General features: G+C 36.1%; 1 protein-coding gene across 1 annotated transcript in view; it reads right to left on the bottom strand.

Moving 5' to 3' along the window:
- Positions 1-5989, bottom strand: part of LOC135201969 (RNA-binding protein cabeza-like) — a 7051-nt gene extending 1062 nt beyond the window's left edge. Inside the window, exon 1 of the mRNA XM_064231246.1 lies at positions 5815-5989. Within this exon, the coding sequence (XP_064087316.1) occupies positions 5815-5989 (175 nt within the window). The remainder of the gene's footprint in view (positions 1-5814) is intronic.
- Positions 5990-19566: the final 13577 nt, after the last annotated feature.

Genomic DNA, 19566 nt, shown 5'->3' with positions numbered 1-19566 from the left:
TGGCATTATTATTTATTTAGCCATTCATCAGACAAGAGTCGTATCCCTTGAGATAGAGAACCTTCGACGAGGTATATTTTCGCCCACCCCCCCACCCCAACCCCCCCTCCGAGTAAACAAACTTACCAATGGGATCTAGTACTCCTTTCCATAAGATGTCATCCTGATGCTTTTGCCTTTTTTAATATTCGGTGTGTCAACAGTGTGTTTACATTGATCAGCTGTTTCTCGTCGGGGCGCTTTGGCAATCTTCCTTTCCTGCTGATTGATGGCTTGGGGGAAATGATCATCTTTGGGGATTTTATGCATCGTATAATCTATACTAATATATATATTATATTAAATTTTATAATTAAATATTGCATATTATTATACTTATATACATTAAATATATACAACATAAATATATAATTACATATAAAATGTAATATTATATATATATATAATATAGTTATATATAGTAGTATATATATAGATCATAATAACTATCTATATATATATATATATAAATATTTATATAATTTAACTTATATTACAGAAATATATACAACTAAATATATATATACATATATAAAAATTTGTGAATTATATATATTATATATACATATATAATATATATTATATATATATTATATTATATATTATAATATATATATATATTATAATATATATATATTTATATTATATATAGATATAATAGAATATATTATATAATATTTATATTATATATATATAGTAATTATATATATATAGTTATATATATAGTATATATTAATTAATTATATAAATAAATAGCCAAAGAGCTATGGCTTATTCCATCTGATAGGTTTCACCTACTACCGAATAATAATAACAATAATAAATAATAATAATAATAATAATAATAATAATAATAATAAAATATCTCCTCTGGATTAATAGCGTAATGAATTAATCTAAGGCGAATGAAGTGAATCTAGTTCAGGTTGGAACAAACTGAAGCTATAACATAATTCACAGCGAATTACCTGCGTCTACTAAAAGTCTCGCGAATATTTCTTTCAGCAAAAATTCCGTGACGAACGAAAGGCCAACAGAACACTTAAAAAATCATGATATTCTTTCGGCCTGTAAAAGAATTTTGAATCTTTCTTTCGTTTCCCAGTCGCATTAATAGCTGGGCCAGCTGCTGGAGCGATCAGAATATGAAGAATGAAATACAGAACTCGATAGAATACAAAAAACTATATTATTTTTTTTCCCCAGTCAAAAAACAACTTTTTGAAACTGAGTTATAGTTTCCTGCGACTATAACTTTTGCATAATTGTAGGTATATATATATATATATATATATATATATATATACATATATACATATATACATATATATACATATTTATATATATATATATATATATATGTATTTTATACATTTGTATTATATATATAATATATATATATATATATATATATACATATATTTATATATGTATATATCATATATATAGATATATATATATATATATATAATATAATATATATTCAGCCTTATGCCACTGGCCAGTGGCGGGAAGATAAATCTCATCTAAAATATTTATATAATATATAACATATATATACATAATTTTATTATTATATATGTTATTATATAACATATGTATTATTATAATATTGTATTATCATATTATTATATATATTAAATACATTAATATATTTTTAAATTTTTTTTTTTTTTTTCCCCCCCCCCCCCCCCCCCCCCCCCCCACCCCCCCCCCTTTTTTTTTTTATTAGATTTTCCAAAACAGGAACGTAACGTGGTAGATTAGCCGTTAAAATGTTATCAATTTATCACACACTGATGTCTCGTGGACAAATTTTGAGTGATAATAGTGATAGCGAGTTTACCCGGTGTTATATTACCTGTGTATACATACTTAGTCCACCATATACACATGGTAATACTGAATTTAAATAATAATAATAATGATAATAATAGATATAATAATAATAATAATAATAATGAGAAACAAATTCCTAGTTATGTAATAGTACATTCATTTAAAGATGTGTATGATTACAGGTTTTATTGAATATACTGTCTATTGAAAAAAAAATAAAAAAAAAATAATAATAGGTGGTTAAATACCGTTAATCCACAACAACCTACAACCTGGAATGTAGCTGATTTCATAACAGCAATAATAATAATAATAATAATAATAATAATAATAATAATAATAATAATAATAATAATAAAACCATTGCCCCAAGCGAAAAAATAATAATTACTGATACCCACTTAACAATCACAACATAAACAACCTAACAACCAGCGAACACTCGCTCGGTTCGCTACGCAACAACCTCCACAACCTGGCAGAGTTGTGAATTTCCCTCGACGTTCGAGTTTAACGAGAGCGTTCGTCCCAAACTAGGCCTACGCGGCGAGCAAAAATCCAATAAAGCGAGATAGGCCTCCAATTAAATTATCCAGGCAAAGAGGCTGCTTGTCTGTGATCTCTGGTTGTCTGTGATCTCTGAGAGAGAGAGAGAGAGAGAGAGAGAGAGAGAGAGAGAGAGAGAGAGAGAGAGAGTGTTCTAAGGAGATGAAATGGAGGATGATGATCAGCTTCAAATACACAGAGGCTCCTTGATATTGGCCTAAACGGTTCGGGGTTGGGTGGGTGGGCACTAAAATAAGAGTGATACTGGATGCGGTTGACGTCTGAGTGATCATACACACACATACACACACACATATATATACATATACATACACGATGTATCCTAACATAAACGGGCATGGTTCAGTAGCAAAACATGCATAAATAGAGACAGCCTAACGCTTGTATTCACGTGCAGAGATATTCATGCTTTATGAATATGGCTGCGAAAGAAATGCACAAGCACGCAAGCATGCACCCAAGTACGAACACACATAATATATATATATATCTATATATATATATATATATACTATATATATATATATATATATATATATATATATATATATATATATATATATATATATATATATATATATACGTTATAAATGTGAATGCATTAATCATTGTAAAACAAAATGTAAAATAAAAAAATTTCTGTTATTTATGGTAAATTTACCAATGACGTCTGATAATGTAATCTAAGAGAACCAATGTTTACTCGTTATTGAAATTGATATAAAACTGTATTACTGTTTAACTCAAGATGTGATCATTCAACGTCAATTGCTAGTATCCGAAGATTGGAGCCACTTTCAATTAAGATGTGACAAGCTAAGGGAGACGCCGAGCTATGAATCTCGAAATACATAAATATACATAAATCACTTAAACAGGCAAAGACTAACCTCTCCATCTCCATCTTCTGCGTCTCCTCCAGAGGTCCCTCTCTCCTCTTCTGCCCTGCGGCGTGACCAGCGTGCAACAGTAGACTGCTGCCCTTGCTACCCAACTGACAGGAGCTTTTCACTATACCCCACAACCCCCCTTCAACAATCACTTCCTTCCTTCCATTTCAACCTCCATCCCCAACCCCCCCACCCACACACCCCCATCGAACATCAACAGTATCTTTCAAAGCATATTTTCTATGTTAGCTACACCCCCCACCCCCCGACCCCCCCCCCTCCCTCCGTAGACTCTAGGTATCCCTACCCTCCTCCCTCTCTTAAGGGGCATGCTACCAATTTTTTTGTCTTGCCCAGAGAGAGAGAGAGAGAGAGAGAGAGAGAGAGAATGGTTCCTATTGTGCATCCCAAGTTTTTATGTTGCACGGGTTCGGGCATCCTCGCCCCGTGCCACCACTGGGAACCCGTCCCAACTTGCCTCTTCTTTGCCTTTTCTCCCTCGTGTAGATGCCCCCATCACTCACTGGCCGTCACCTCGTATGTCGTCACCAGAAGGGTATGACCCTCCTCCTCCTCCTCCTCCTCCTCCTCCTCCTCCTCTCCCCTCCTTCTCCTCCTCCAGTGGATATTGTGACGCCCCGTTTCATAAAAGACGAGGCTCTTCCGTGAAGTCTAAGATTGGCTCACATTTCGTTGGACCAATGAATTAAAAATCGAGGTTTTCTTAGGTAAATAGTTCCAAAGGTTTTTCGTTGGAAAGGCAGCATTAAAAAAAACTCCCTATGGGTCTTAAGGTTTTGCAGTCTTACAATAATGAGACGAAAGAGAAGATTTCCTTTACAGTGTCCAAATAGTTTTGTTAATAAAAAAAAACTCCCTATGGGTTTGAAGGTTTTGCAAAGTTCTACAATAATAAGATGAAGGGGAAGGTTTCCTTCACACAGAGCGTCTTGTTATTAAAATGCTTCCTATAGGATTTGCCTGAACCTTATTTAACTATAAAATAAAATAAAAATTTTTCTTTTAAAAGAAATTGGGTATTGGATGTCTCTGGACACGAAGCGTGTTCACATCCTATTTTGCTGAAAATAACCTTTTTAATAAAATGTTTCCTAGTATTTGTCTCAACCTCATTTAACTATAAAACAAAATTAAATTTTTTCTCTCTCTCTAAAAAAAAAATTGGGTGTTGGATATCTCTGGACACGAAGCGTGTTCACATCCTTTTTTGCTATCATTTTTTTTCTCTCTCTTTCCTGCGCGTGAGATTGCGCTCGACTGGACCGATTCTATGGATGCGATATGGTAATGAGGGCAACATGCCCTTGCGCCCTACCCCGTTGCCCAAACGTGCTCGTCGTCCCTTTTCTCGTCTTGGCCTGTCCATCCAACCGTCTGTTTGAATGCGCCCTTCTGCTTGTCTGTCTGTCTGTTTTGTCTGCTTTTAGAAGGGCCTTCTCTTGATTACAAAATTTTCTGAGTTGTCATTCTCTCGTCTGGATTCGACTATTTCTATTTTCTAAATTATATTTCCCTTGCTAGCTAGCGATTTATCCCCCTATCTATAGAATTCTCTCTCTCTCTCTCTCTCTCTCTCTCTCTCTCCTTTCTTTCAGTTGTCACGATGCTACATTAATATAGTATCAATCAATCAATCAATCAATCTCCTTTCTTTCGATCTCTCTAGAATCAAATATTTCTCTCTCTCAAGAATCAAATCTCTCTCTCTCTCTCTCTCTCTTTTCCCTCGACCTTTTTTTCTCAAGTCTCCTACTTCTATCCGCTGTAATTTATTTTTCACTCTCTCCCTCTCTCTCTCGACCTTTTACTCTCGTTTCCTAATTCTATTTACTCTCTCTCTGTCTGTCTGTCTGTCTGTCTGTCAGAACCTTTTTTCTCTCATGTTTCCTACTTCTATCCACTGTAAATTCTCTCTCTCTCTCTCTCTCTCTCTCTCTCTCTCTCTCTCTCTCTCTCTCTCGTTTCCTAATTCTATCTACTCTTAAATGTCTCTCTCTCTCTCTCTCTCTCTCTCTCAACCTTTTTCTCTCTTGTTTCCTACTTCTATCCATTGTAAATTCTATTCTCTCTCTCCCCCCCACCACCTCTCTCTCTCTCTCTCTCTCTCTCTCTCTCTCTCTCTCTCCAAGGCCGGCCCCTGCGCCGCGTATGAATAAATTAAGCGGAGAAGCTGCTGTCATTTCTCTAAGTGACAAGACCACCAGTTGAATGTCCGTTAACGACACTTGTTATGAAATGATCATCGGAGCCTCCCGGCGAATAATCGCCGTCTCTCGTCGACGGCGACGCAACTGTCAAGAGATAGAACCTCCATTGTCGATTTCAGGCGATCATCTGTGGATGGAATCTTCTTCCATTGTCGATTCCAGACGATCGTTTGTAGAAGGAATCTCCACTTTCGATTCCAGACGATTTTCATTGTCGATTCCAGACGATCGTTTTTAGAAGGAATCTCCACTTTCGATTCCAGTCGATCTCCATTGTCGATTCCAGGCGATCGTCTGTGGACGGAACCTTCTTCCATTGTCGATTCCAGACGATCTTCTATGAATGGAACCTCTATCCATTGTCGATTCCAGACGATCTCCACTATCGATTCCAGAAGATCGTTTGTGGATGGAACCTCCATCCATTGTCGGTTCCAGACGATCGTCTGTGGATGGAACCTTCACCGTCGATTTCAGACGTTCATTTGTGGATGGAATCTCCACTTTCGTTTCCATAATATCGTCTGTGGATGGAAGCTCCACTGTCGATTCCAGACGATCTCCAGTGTCGATTCCAGACGGTCTCCATTATCGATGCCAGGCGATCGTCTGTGGATGGAACCTCTATCCATTTTCGATTCCAGACAATCTCCATTGTCGATTCCAGAAGATCGTCTGTGGACGGAACCTTCTCCCATTGTCGATTCCAGACGAACGTCTGTGAATGGAACCTCTATCCATTGTCGATTCCAGAAGATCGTTTGTGGATGGAACCTCCACTGCCGATTCCAGACGATCTTTTGAGGATGGAACACATCAATTGTCGATTCCAGACGATCGTCTGTGGATGGAACCCCCATCCATTGTCGATTCCAGACGATTTTCATTGTAGATTCCAGAAGATTATTTGTGGATGGAACCTCCATCCATTGTCGATTCCAGACAATCGTCTGTGGATGGAACCTCCATTGTCAATTCCAGACGATTTCCATTGACGATTCCAGAAGATCGTCTGTGGATGGAAACTCCATCCATTGTAGATTCTAGACGATCGTTTGTGGATGGAACCTCCACTGTCGATTCCAGATGATCTCCATTGTCGATTCCAGAAGATTTGTTTGTGGATGGAACCTCAATTCATTGCCGATTCCAGACGACCGTTTGTGGATGCACCCTCCACTGACGATTCCAGACGATCGTCTATGGACGGAACCTCCATCCATTGTAGATTCCAGACGATCGTTTATGGATGAAACCTCCATCCATTGTCGATTCCAGACGATCGTTTTCGGGTTAGCATTGTTTCAGGGGGACATTTACACACAAATTATTAAATCAATCAATCAATCAATGGCGAGTCCAAGCCTGGATGAAAGAGGGAGGTTGGTCAAACTGGATCTTCAGCAGGTGACCCTGGAAATTGTGACGGAAGTTTTATGGTATTAGGTCAAATAATCAGCCAGAAAGAGGAGTCTCAACTCCCACCCCAACTGCGAACCTCCCCCCACAACCCCCACGGCCACCCCATCTCGAATTCCAAATCTAAGCCTGGATTGATCTGTAAGATCGAAATGGCATGTAATTACCAAAACTTGCGAATTTGGAATCTGGAATGATAGTTTTCTATTAGCTTTTGAAGTCGGAATGCCAATTCGGAATCTGGCATAATAGTTTTCTATTTGCTTTTGGAGTCGGAATGCCTATTGGGAATCTGGCATGATAGTTTTCTATTTGCTTTTGAAGTCGGAATGCCAATTGGGAATCTGCCAGATAGTTTTTCTATTTGCTTTTGAAGTCGGAATGCAATTGGGAATCTGGCATAATAGTTTTCTATTTGCTTTTGAAGTCGGAATGCCAATTGGGAATCTGCCATGATAGTTTTCTATTTGCTTTTGAAGTCGGAATGCCTATTGGGAATCTGGCATGATAGTTTTCTATTTGCTTTTGAAGTCGGAATGCCAATTGGGAATCTGGCATAATAGTTTTCTATTTGCTTTTGAAGTCGGAATGCCAATTGGGAATCTGCCATGATAGTTTTCTATTTGCTTTTGAAGTCGGAATGCCTATTGGGAATCTGGCATGATAGTTTTCTATTTGCTTTTGAAGTCGGAATGCCAATTCGGAATCTGGCATAATAGTTTTCTATTTGCTTTTGAAGTCGGAATGCCAATTGGGAATCTGCCATGATAGTTTTCTATTTGCTTTTGAAGTCGGAATGCCTATTGGGAATCTGGCATGATAGTTTTCTATTTGCTTTTGAAGTCGAATGCCATTCGGAATCTGGCATAATAGTTTTCTATTTGCTTTTGGAAGTCGGAATGCCAATTGGGAATCTGCCATGATAGTTTTTCTATTTGCTTTTTTTTTTTTTTTTTTGAAGTCGGAATGCCTATTGGGAATCTGGCATGATAGTTTTCTATTTGCTGGGGGGGGAAAGTCGGAATGCCAATTCGGAATCTGGCATAATAGTTTTCTATTTGCTTTTGAATTCGGAATGCCAATTCGGAATCTGCATAATAGTTTTTTCTATTTGCTTTTGAAGTCCGGAATGCCATAATTGGGAATCTGCCATGATAGTTTTCTATTTGCTTTGAAGTCGGAATGCCCTATTGGGAATCTGGCAATGATAGTTTCCTATTTGCTTTTGAAGTCGGATGCCAATTGGGAAATCTGCCATGATTAGTTTTTCTATTTGCTTTTGAAGTCGGGAATGCCTATGTTAATCTGGCATGATAGGTTTTTCTATTGCTTTGAGTCGGTGCCAATTGGGGAATCTGGCATAATAGTTGTCTATTTGCTTTTGAAGTCGGAAAGCCAATTGGGAAATACACTGCCATGATAGTTTTTCTATTTGCTTTTGAAGTCGGAATGCCTATTGGGATCTGGCATGATAGTTTTCTAGTTCTTTTGAAAGTCGGAATGCAAATTTCCGAATCTGGCATAATATTTTCCTATTGCTTTTGAGTCGGAATGCAGATTGGGAATCTGCCATGATAGTTTATCTATTGCTTTTGAGTCGGAATGCCTTTGGAATCTGCATGATAGTTTCTATTTTGCTTTTGAAGTCGGAATGCCATTCAGGGGAATCTGGCCATGATAGTTTTCTATTTGCTTTTGAAGTCGGAATGCCAATTGGGAATCTGCCATGATAGTTTTCTATTTGCTTTTGAAGTCGGAATGCCTATTGGGAATCTGGCATGATAGTTTTCTATTTGCTTTTGAAGTCGGAATGCCAATTGGGAATCTGGCATAATAGTTTTCTATTTGCTTTTGAAGTCGGAATGCCATTGGTGAATCTGCCATGATAGTTTTTCTATTTGCTTTTGAAGTCGGAATGCCTATTGGGAATCTGGCCATGATAGTTTTTCTATTTGCTTTTGAAGTCGGATGCTAATTGGGAATCTGCCATGATAGTTTTCTATTTTGCTGAAGGGTCGGAGATGCTTTTGCCCCAAGTCGATGCCAATTCCGGAATCTGCATATAGTTTTCTATTTGCTTTTGAAGTCGAATGCCATTTTGAATCCTGCCATGATAGTTTCTATTTGCTTTTGAAGTCGAATGCGAATTGAAATTATCTGGCCATGATAGTTTTCTATTTGCTTTTGAAGTCGGAATGCCAATTGGGAACCTGCCATGATAGTTTTCTATTTGCTTTGGGGTCACTATCTAATAAAGATCCTTAATTTGTATTAGTCTCCGCTATTCCTATATTTCATCGATAATCTCAACTTTTCTATCCTACGTCGTTTAATGTTTTGTTTGATTTACTTATTTAACCACAGATTAACTTATCCATTTACTTATTTATTTATTTACTTGACTTTGGATTAACTTATCCATTCACTTACTTATCTACTTAGTTAACTGTAGATTAACTTATCCACTTACTTAACTATAGATTAACTTATCCATTAACTTATTTATTTACTTACTTAACTATGGATTAACTTATCCATTCACTTACTTATTTACTTAGTTAACTATAGATTAACTTATCCATTTACTTCTTTATTTACTTACTTAACTATAGATTAACATATCCATTTACTTATTTATTTACTTACTTAACTATGGATTAACTTATCCATTTACTTATTTATTTACTTACTTAACTATGGATTAACTTATCAATTCACTTACTTATTTACTTAGTTAACCAATAGATTAATTTATCCATTAACTTATTTATTTACTTACTTAACTATATAAATTAACTTATCCATTCACTTATCTATTTAATTACTTAACTATAGATTAACGTATCCATTCACTTATTTATTTACTTACTTACTTAATTATAGATTAACTCATCGATTCACCTATATATTTACTTAATCAATTATAGATTAACTTATCCATTTACTTATCTATTTAAGTACTTAACTACAGATTAACTTATCCATTCACTTAGAGACCCAGGCAATTACTAATTTCCATACCAACAGATCGACAGACAGACAAACAGAAAGCATTTATTTTCCCGATCACAAATACTGTTCAAATATCCGGAAAAAAACACGTTGCCTCGTTTAAAAAGGCGTAGGAATAAAAGAAAAAAAAGAAAAAACTTCAAAGCCAAATGCTTCGCGTGACAGACGTACAAAAGAGGACAGAGGACACATTGCTAAATGCTATGATTGGCAGATACACCCAGAGACAGATGGGTGATCGCCAACGGGGCAGTTGCAACAAAAGAACGTACATCAGAGAGAGAGAGAGAGAGAGAGAGAGAGAGAGAGTATTGCAAAATGTTAGGAATGGAGAATTGAAGAGCTGTACTATATAGATAGCGTATTACAGGCAACACTGTTTGAGTAATTTTTTTTTTCATTCTATTTTTTCTCCTTTTCAGTCTCGTAATTTTGAGAGGAAAATGGCGACGAGGTGAGTATGAACGGACGTTTTATTAAGCGTTCTTCGAAATCAAAATTAAAATAGAATACAAAGTGAGTTAAAGGCAACAGCCAACGAGTAATTTAGTGAAAAGTAAATACGATTGGATACGTATTAAAATGTTTAATATAAATAACACATTATATAATGAATACGCGCTAATGAAAATGAACAATGAATGTTGGGTAATCACAAAGTATTAACCCTTAAGGAATAACTAGCCGGTAGTTATTATTTTAGTAGGTACTACCAGTCAGTAGTTTTCATTTCAGCTGGAACGTAGCGAGGACTTGTGAAGTGTATATATACAATTAATTTAAAAAAAAAAAGGTTAGTCAGTTCATCAATCCTTACAAAAGTCGGGAGAACAACAAGAAAGATGATAATGTGTACTTGATAACGAAAGAAGAAGAAGAAGAAGAAGAGAAGACGAAAATAGCACGGCCGCTGATTCAATGATTTAGCTAAGTAATGTAGTAATATACTATTTGTATATAAAAGGGAAAGTCTTCGAATCTGCATGAACACCAAAAGTTACGGCATAGGCGATCCTTAGATGTGAAGCATGAAATCTGTCACTTGTATATGTATCAATAAATATATATATAACATATATATATATATATATATATATATATATATATATATATATACACACAGACATATATATATATACATATAACCTTTGGTGTAACAGTGCTGTATTTTCAAATTTTCTTTATATATATATATATATATATATATATATATATATATATATATATATATATATATATATATATATATATATATATATATATATATATATATATATATATATATATATATATATACTGTATATGCGTCTGTGTGTTTGTGTGTGTACTCGCAACCGTTACCACCTGCGCGCGCGCACACCCGTGCAATGCCTTGTTTCTCTCTCCTATTACGGAGAAGAATGTCATTATCGTCTCCAGTTTAAAAACGTAAAAAGCATTTTCTTCTAATAACCAGGAACCGCTCAGGAGCTGTGAGCATCTACCGGCCCGTAACGTTGTTAGTGAAAGACAATTAAATCCGTTTTCGGGGGACGAGGGAGGACACGACCGCGCTGCTCCGTCTCTTACTGCTCGTCTTGATCTCCCCCCACCCATCGCTCCCCCCCCCCTAACCCAGATACCCCCTACCCAGAACTTCTCTATATTCCCTTCTTCCTTCCTTTCCATTTATAGTGTCTTCTCCTTCCCGCCATTTTATCTGTCACCATCTCGTCCACTTTTACAAACATTTTTACCCCCGTCCCCCACCCCCCCACCCAACCCAGACACCATCTACCCAGCACTTCTCCATATTCCTTTCTTCCTTCCTTTCCATTTTTTGTTTTCTTTCCGTAGTTTCTCCTTCCCGCCATGTTTTTAGAGCCATTTTTATAAATATTTCCTTTTCGTATCATTTCTCACCCCCAACCGCCCCCCCCCCCCCCCACCAACCTCAAACTTCCCTGACCTCTCCAGAACTCGCTTATGACCTCTGTATCCCCTCCATTTTTTTTCTTCTGCCACTCCCTCTCGATCTCTCTCGCTCTCTCTCTTCTCTCTCTCTCTCTCTCTCTCTCTCTCTCTCCCGTCATCTCCAGCCCCCTTGTTGCAAGCGTCCTTTTAGGCAAATGAATTTCCCAAGGAATGAGAATCTAGGAAAAAAAGAAGAAGTAGAAATCCATTAAGAGAATAGCTTCACGGAATATGCAAATTTATTTCCCGTTAATTCTACAGTTTTCTCCACTTGGTCGTAAGCAGCAGCGAGTCTACCACTTTTCCTGGCGGTGCGAGAGACGTTAATAATTGCTTACGAAAAATATTTCTTTTCAGTTCATGTATACTACACCGTTCGTGGATATCTGGAATCACTATGAATGGTGTAACATTGCTTCTGTTTGCACAGTCGGTAATTAAATCAAAGAGAGAGAGAGAGAGAGAGACAAGAGGCGCAGAAAATAGTCGCGATCATTAAGTAAATTAGTTTTTCATTATCGTTTGTTGATGCTGGTTATTAAATCGTGCGAAAAACACTGGGATCGTAGTCAAGTGCGCGTTCAAAGAGACTACGAGAATGCCTTGCTCATTGTTGTGGCAGAATGCATAATGGCATTTCCAAGATTTCGGCGCCTTATAGAGAGAGAGAGAGAGAAGAGAGAGAGAGAGAGAGAGAGAGAGAGAGAGAGAAAGTAGGATAACAGTTATCCTCTGAGTCTTGTCTTGGGATAATTGATTCTGTTTTAAGAACTTTGACCTTCTGTGGCCAAAGTTTGGTTTCTTTTTGATGTGTCTAGAAGATTTTTGGGGATGGGGGGAGCTGGGGTGGTTACTGGGTGGCCTGCTCCGTGTTGAAGAGCTAGTAAGACGAAAAGTAAACTATATATATATATATATATGATATATATATATGTATATATATATATATATATATATATACATGAATATATATATAAATTACATATATAATGTATATATAATATATATATATATATATATATATATATATATATATATATATATATATATATATATATATATATATATAATATATTACACACTCGTGCGTGCGTCTGTCCAAGATAATTAAAGATGCTCATCATCTAACTAGATAGTATCCAATAAAGTATTCAGTAGCCCAAATTTCCATGTTCCTATCAATATCATTCCAGTATTCTTTCCCTTTATTTCGATGATGAAATATAAACTCTCCAATAAATACAAATTGCAATTAGTTGTTCTTAGATTAAGCTGGGCTCGTGGTAACACTGGTCCTTCCGTGCTCGCTAACGCAATTATATATATATATATATATATATATATATATATATATATATATATATATATATATATATATATATATATATATATATAAATCTACAATACACAATTTCAAGGTATTTACTTTACTGTAATCGTCTATCAACTACTTTGTTATTCTTGATAGAGGGGGCGTAGGAAGGTCTATGGAAGAGCCTAAAAAGTTCTGAAAAAGCTGTTTCGCGTTGAGTTAAAGATACAGGAATTTTAGGATACGGTATTTAAGATGTATCTATTAGAATGAAAATGTAAAAAAATAAGTAACGCGGATGTTAAACAGTACAGAACAATTATTCTAATAAAATATAGCGTATTTATTTAATGTTATACTGTGTTCAAGAATTTGATATACAGGTAAAAACATACGCCTATGTAATCTATATTGGCAGGACGATTATTTACATGAAATTGTAAAATAAGACAAATGTATTTATTCGCCATGAAAAGCGACACACACACTTATATATATATATATATATAGTATATATATATTAGATATATATACTATAATATATATATATATATATATATATAAGTCATATCACATTTCCGTGATTCATATACATATATCGAGCTACAATGTCCTTTAATATCTAATTCGCTCTACCCCGGAATTAATATATTTTACATATATGCTTAACCGAAGGGGAATTTTTTCTCGATAATAGATTTGCCTGGACCAGGGCGCGAACCTATGGATCCTTTCAAACCCAGGAACGTCAGTGAAGCTTTACCTACTACACCTCTCGCGGTGGTGTAGTAGGTAAAGCTTCACTGACGTTTCCTGGGTTTGAAAGGATCCATAGGTTCGCGCCCTGGTCCAGGCAAATCTATTATCGAGAAAAAATTCCCCTTCGGTTAAGCATATATGAATAGAGCGAATTAGATATTAAAGGACATTGTAGCTCGATATATATATATATATATATATATATATATATATATATACAATTCCCTTTTCTCGACTCAAATATGCAGCTGAAGTCCATACACGGATAGGTCGACTGATAGCGGTATATATTCAACACTGAGACGTTTTTTTCCTATAAACACTGACTCCGTGAAAGAGGCAAAAATACAAATGCCAACTCTGTATTTTCATACTCTTACTGCTGATTCTAGTGTGAAACCCTTAAACTGGAAACTTCTACCATATTAGCAGCATCACATACCTACCTAGACGCTGTATCAGTTAAAAAATTATATGGAAATCAGAAATATTATCAAAAGTGAACTTTGCGCTGTAATTCTCAGCGTACAATTGCATTTTTCTATCGTAATAAAATGCTAAGTTAAGCCTACAAATATAACGATTTTCACTACTTTAACTATTGGGAATTCAGGGTTAACTAAAGCAGTTCGTTAAGCCTAATCTTAGACGTTACATAAACTTACATTTAAATAAACTCCTGCTGTTATCAAGTACGTGACAGCGTCAGTTTATGCAGATGATTATAATGAAGACTATTAAAAACCATATACTAACAACCAATGGTTTCGTCCCACATATGTTCTTAACATTGATTACGGGCACATGCCAACAGAACAGGGACGAACAGTGATTAGAATCACAGCAAAATATAAAGAGAAAGGACCAAACAGATATTTAAAACAAAGACAGAACAGTGCATCGAGAAAAATTGTTACGGCTATAGAACGATATAAAAGTGGGACGGGCGAGATGACGCTATGAAAGAAAACGTAAAAAAATACATTTTAATGACAGACTATGATAAACAAAACACCACCCTAAAATGGTACTCGGTGGATCCTATACATCTCGCGATTTGAGTTAGACCCAGCAATTCTATGCGTCAGATACACACATATTCGCCTAAACAAACACGCGCACATACAAACGGAGTCACAAACGGGCGGTTTGTTTGGTATTTGGGGTTCCGTGAGAGGCCCCGAAGGCGAGAATGACGTACCATTCAAGGCGGAAATGAGAAATTTCTGCCGTCAGCTCACGTGATGGAATTGCTATTTCGTGCGACAGGCGACACTAATGAAAGGAATTCTAATAATTTTAAGAAATCAACGTTAATAAAAAAAAAAGACTGTTTACGCGTTCGCCATTTAATGTTTTGCTTGGTAATTTGTCAGTTTTCAAATTGTTTATGGCCCATTCAGGTTTAATAGAGGCTAATGAAATGGGAAAACTGCAAAGATACCTGGACACACACATACGTGTTTATATATATATATATATATATATATATATATATATATATATATATATATATATATATCATTCGGTCGGTTAGTCTACTTGTTAGATAAATTTAATTGTTAAAGAATCCTAAAGAAGTCGAACAGCCAAGGAGGACGTAACCGAAAGAAATGAAACAGAAATAAAAATGCAAAGACAAAACGCTGGTTACAGTTAGCCATGCAACCTAAACACTACACGAAAAATCCACTTACTTTTTAGTTTAACCTAACTTATAACAATTTATAATGGTTATATTAAAACATGGCCACTATAGTTCAATAATTGATAAGGTTTGGTTAGATAACCACTGACAGGTTATCGTTACAGAACATATTCCCTATCATACGATTTTGACAGGTAGATTATGTCTAACCTGTGGCTATCACAGCTAGACATTAACTATGACTATTATAGATGAATACTCATTCGTAAATGACTACTATAGTTAAAGTCAAACACATTAATTTAATCTTGAGCCCACGGCTGACGCAGTTAAATGACCACAGAGATAAGGATTGAATATATAATGGAATATAGAATTCAGGCCAAAGGCCAATCACCGGGACCTATGAGGTCATTCAGCGCAGAAACGGAAATTGACGGTAGGAAGTTTGAAAGGTGTAACAGGAGATAAAACCTTTTCATATGGATATACAGAAAGAAGAGACCCTACTTATTGAAAAATAATTTAAAAAAAAATTAAGTAGAAAATGTATTAAAATACAACGGGCCTAAATTTAAAAATTGCCACGTTATTATAAATAAAAAAAAAGATAAATAAAAATGTATTAAAATAAAACGAGCCGAAATTTAAAAATAGCTTTTTAAATGTACCAGAGCAGCTGCATTGGGGCACCCCTCGGCACCTGTCTATGCAGCCTGTGCACCTGTGCATGAAGAGGAGGGTGTACATTCTTTTTTTTTCGTCACACACCCTTTTCGGATGCATTCCCCTTCATCACCCCAACGCCCCCCCACCCCCCCCCCCCAACCCCCCCCCCCCCCCGCCCCCCCCCCCCCCCCCCCCCCCGCCCCCTGTTACGTAATAACCTCCTTGACTTCCATTTCTTTCTTTTTTATTCTCTTTTGTTTGTGCATCTTTAACGGCGCATTTCTTATTTCTTTTATTTTTACGATTATTAAGATTATTATGATTTGTATCATTACTTACTAGTTGCTGCTGTACATAGGATTTAGATAATTAAGAATAGTTCATATGATGACTATTGCTCATACGATTACTACCACTTCAATATTATAGGCTTAAGAATTATTATTAATTATCTGACGAAGAATCGGGAATTAAATTTCCGAGATGTATACTAGTATTGCAGCAGCCTTTTTTTTCTTTTTTATTTAAGCAATGCCCCTAGGTTAGGTTAGGTTGGGTTAGGTTAGGTTAGTTCAAAGTAGTCCCAGAGAAATTTGGGCGTGAGAAACATTTTTTTTCTTTTTTTTTTTTTGCCATACCCCTTAGGTTAGGTTAGGTTAGTTCAATATATCACCCGATAAATTTGGGTGTTAGAAACGTAATGAAATTATTTACAAGAGGATTCTATGGTTAGTTTTTAAGACACAGCGTCCCTCTTTTTTCTCAGGGAAAGGGCCCGATACTCGGTTACAGCTCGGAAATATTATACTTACCGGGAAAGGACCCTCTCATTCCAGGACATCCGGTACCCTTAAATTAAAAACCAACAGAAACGCTTATAGAGAGAGAGAGAGAGAGAGAGAGAGAGAGAGAGAGCATAATGGGCATTACTTGGGCACGGTGGGTATAGGCCCTGGCAATAACGACAACACAACCAAAATCAGGACATCCGGTACCTTTAAATTAAAAAGCAACAGAAACGTTGAAAGGAGGAGAGAGAGAGAGCATAATGGGCATTACTTGGGCACGGTGGGTATAGGCCCTGGCAATAGCAACAACACAACCAAAATCAACGGCTTCTGGAGAGGCTTAGGGGTCGTCATTGCCACAGCATGGGATGGGATGGGCCTAGGGAGGCCGATAAAAAAAAAGACAGAGGAAAAAAAAGGTTAAAAAAAAGAAAGGGAAGGACGTGAAAAGAAAGGAAGGGGCCAGCGAGGAAGGGGTGTGGCCCGGGGTCCCACGTGGGTTGAATTCACAGGCCCGACAGAGTTGCAAAAACGCAACACGAAACTGTCCAGATGGACTCGCTTAGGATATCAACACAGTGTTGCCAACTACCGCGGGTGAGTCAAAATGTCCACGAATAGCAGTGCGTTGCTTACGTGTATTTAGGATCTATAGATAGCATAATAACGAAGAGACTAATTAGTCATTCCTTTTTTCCCCCCTGGAATCACACCTGTAGCATAACGATAGACTGACAGACAGTGGGACAAAGCCCGATTCCCAGTAGCGTTTTTCATTACGAGTTGAAGAAACTGGCAACTCTGGTTGATTGAGCGGTGCCAGCGGGCCTTCCCCTTTCATATGTAGCAAGGCCTGATTAGCAAAAAAAAAAAAAAAAAAAAAAAAACAACGAATGAGTGAGCGTAGGCAGTGTGATGCCCGGTTGGCTTCTGCCTGTCCGTCTGTCTGGTTTTGCGGTGATGGTTTACTCGGGTGATGATGACGGGTGATATGACGGGCCTTTGTCATCATCACCCATCATCTGCAAATGGAGTGGTTTTCGGGATTCGTGCGTAGCTTCTGGTCAAACGAGAAGACCAGCGAGTTCGGCGTGACGTCTATGTTCGCTATTTTACACCTATTTAGCTTCTTTTGTCCCGTCTCTCTCTCTCTGTACTCTCTCTCTGTATCTGTATATATATATACATATATGAATATATATATATTATATATATATATATATATATATATATATATATATATATATGTGTATATATATATATATATATATATATATATATATATATATATATATATATATATATATATCTGCATCTTTCTCTCTCTCTCTCTATATATGTATATATTATATATATATAGATATATATATATATATATATATATTATATATATATATATATATATATATATATATATATATAGTATAGATAGATATACATATATATCTATCTATCTATCTATCTATCTATATATACATATATATATTTATATATATATATCTGTATCTTTCTCTCTCTCTCTCTCTCTATCTATCTCTTGCTGTCTGTCTGTCGCCCTCTCTGTATCTCTCTCTCTGTACCTCTCTCTCTCTCTCTCTCTCTCTCTCTCTCTCTCTCTCTCTCTCTTTTGGCGAGCTTTTCATTAAGCTTTGTCTACGCTTCCCGTGAGCCGAGTCCCGTCACCCCTTCCCCCCAAAACACCTCCCCAATACGGGACCCACTCCCAGAAGAACGCACATTTCAATTAGTAATAATCCATATAGTATATTTTCCGTGTTCAATAAAGGCTCGGAGTTTGGCGTGAAGTTTATGTTTTACAGCAATAGCTATTTTTTCTCTCTTCTTTATCTCTTTCAATTGTTTATTGTGATTTTCTGTAATTGAATTCCGTCGACGCTGTCTGTCAGAGTCCCAAAATCAACAGCTAAATCAGTTAACATCCAAATTATTTTACCCTATGAATTTCATTTATACCGCCACTTCCTGGTTTCTATCAATCAATTTCGTCTGGTGTCGATGGAAAAAACTAATTAATTAATACTACTTTTCGTATATTTGTTTTTTGTTCTTACCATTATTCCACATTTTTCATCATTCATTCTGATTACGAGGCAATGACTACGCATTAATTTACCGTAATTGTTTCCCATTCCTAAACAGCAGAGGGCAAGTTGGAATTTTATTTTCCCTCATCATATTTATTTTAACTACTTTTTTCACATTTTCTCATTTGTAGTTTTCTTTATAATCACAAAAAATTCTGTTGACATAATTGTTCTTTATTTAGTTATATATTTATTTTTTTCATTTTCATCTGATTTGTTCGTCTCTACTATTTCCGAAGGGTCACATTATATCACATATTACATTTTCATTATTCCTTCACGTTAACAGAAATCACACACATTATTCCCGACTACTTTGTCTTCACCCACCATAATTA

The sequence above is a fragment of the Macrobrachium nipponense genome, chromosome 30 (assembly GCF_015104395.2).
Source record: "Macrobrachium nipponense isolate FS-2020 chromosome 30, ASM1510439v2, whole genome shotgun sequence".
Classification (NCBI taxonomy): Eukaryota; Metazoa; Arthropoda; class Malacostraca; order Decapoda; family Palaemonidae; genus Macrobrachium; species Macrobrachium nipponense.
The sequence above is the reverse complement of the archived record's forward strand: the minus strand, read 5'-3'. Positions and strand labels throughout refer to the sequence as shown.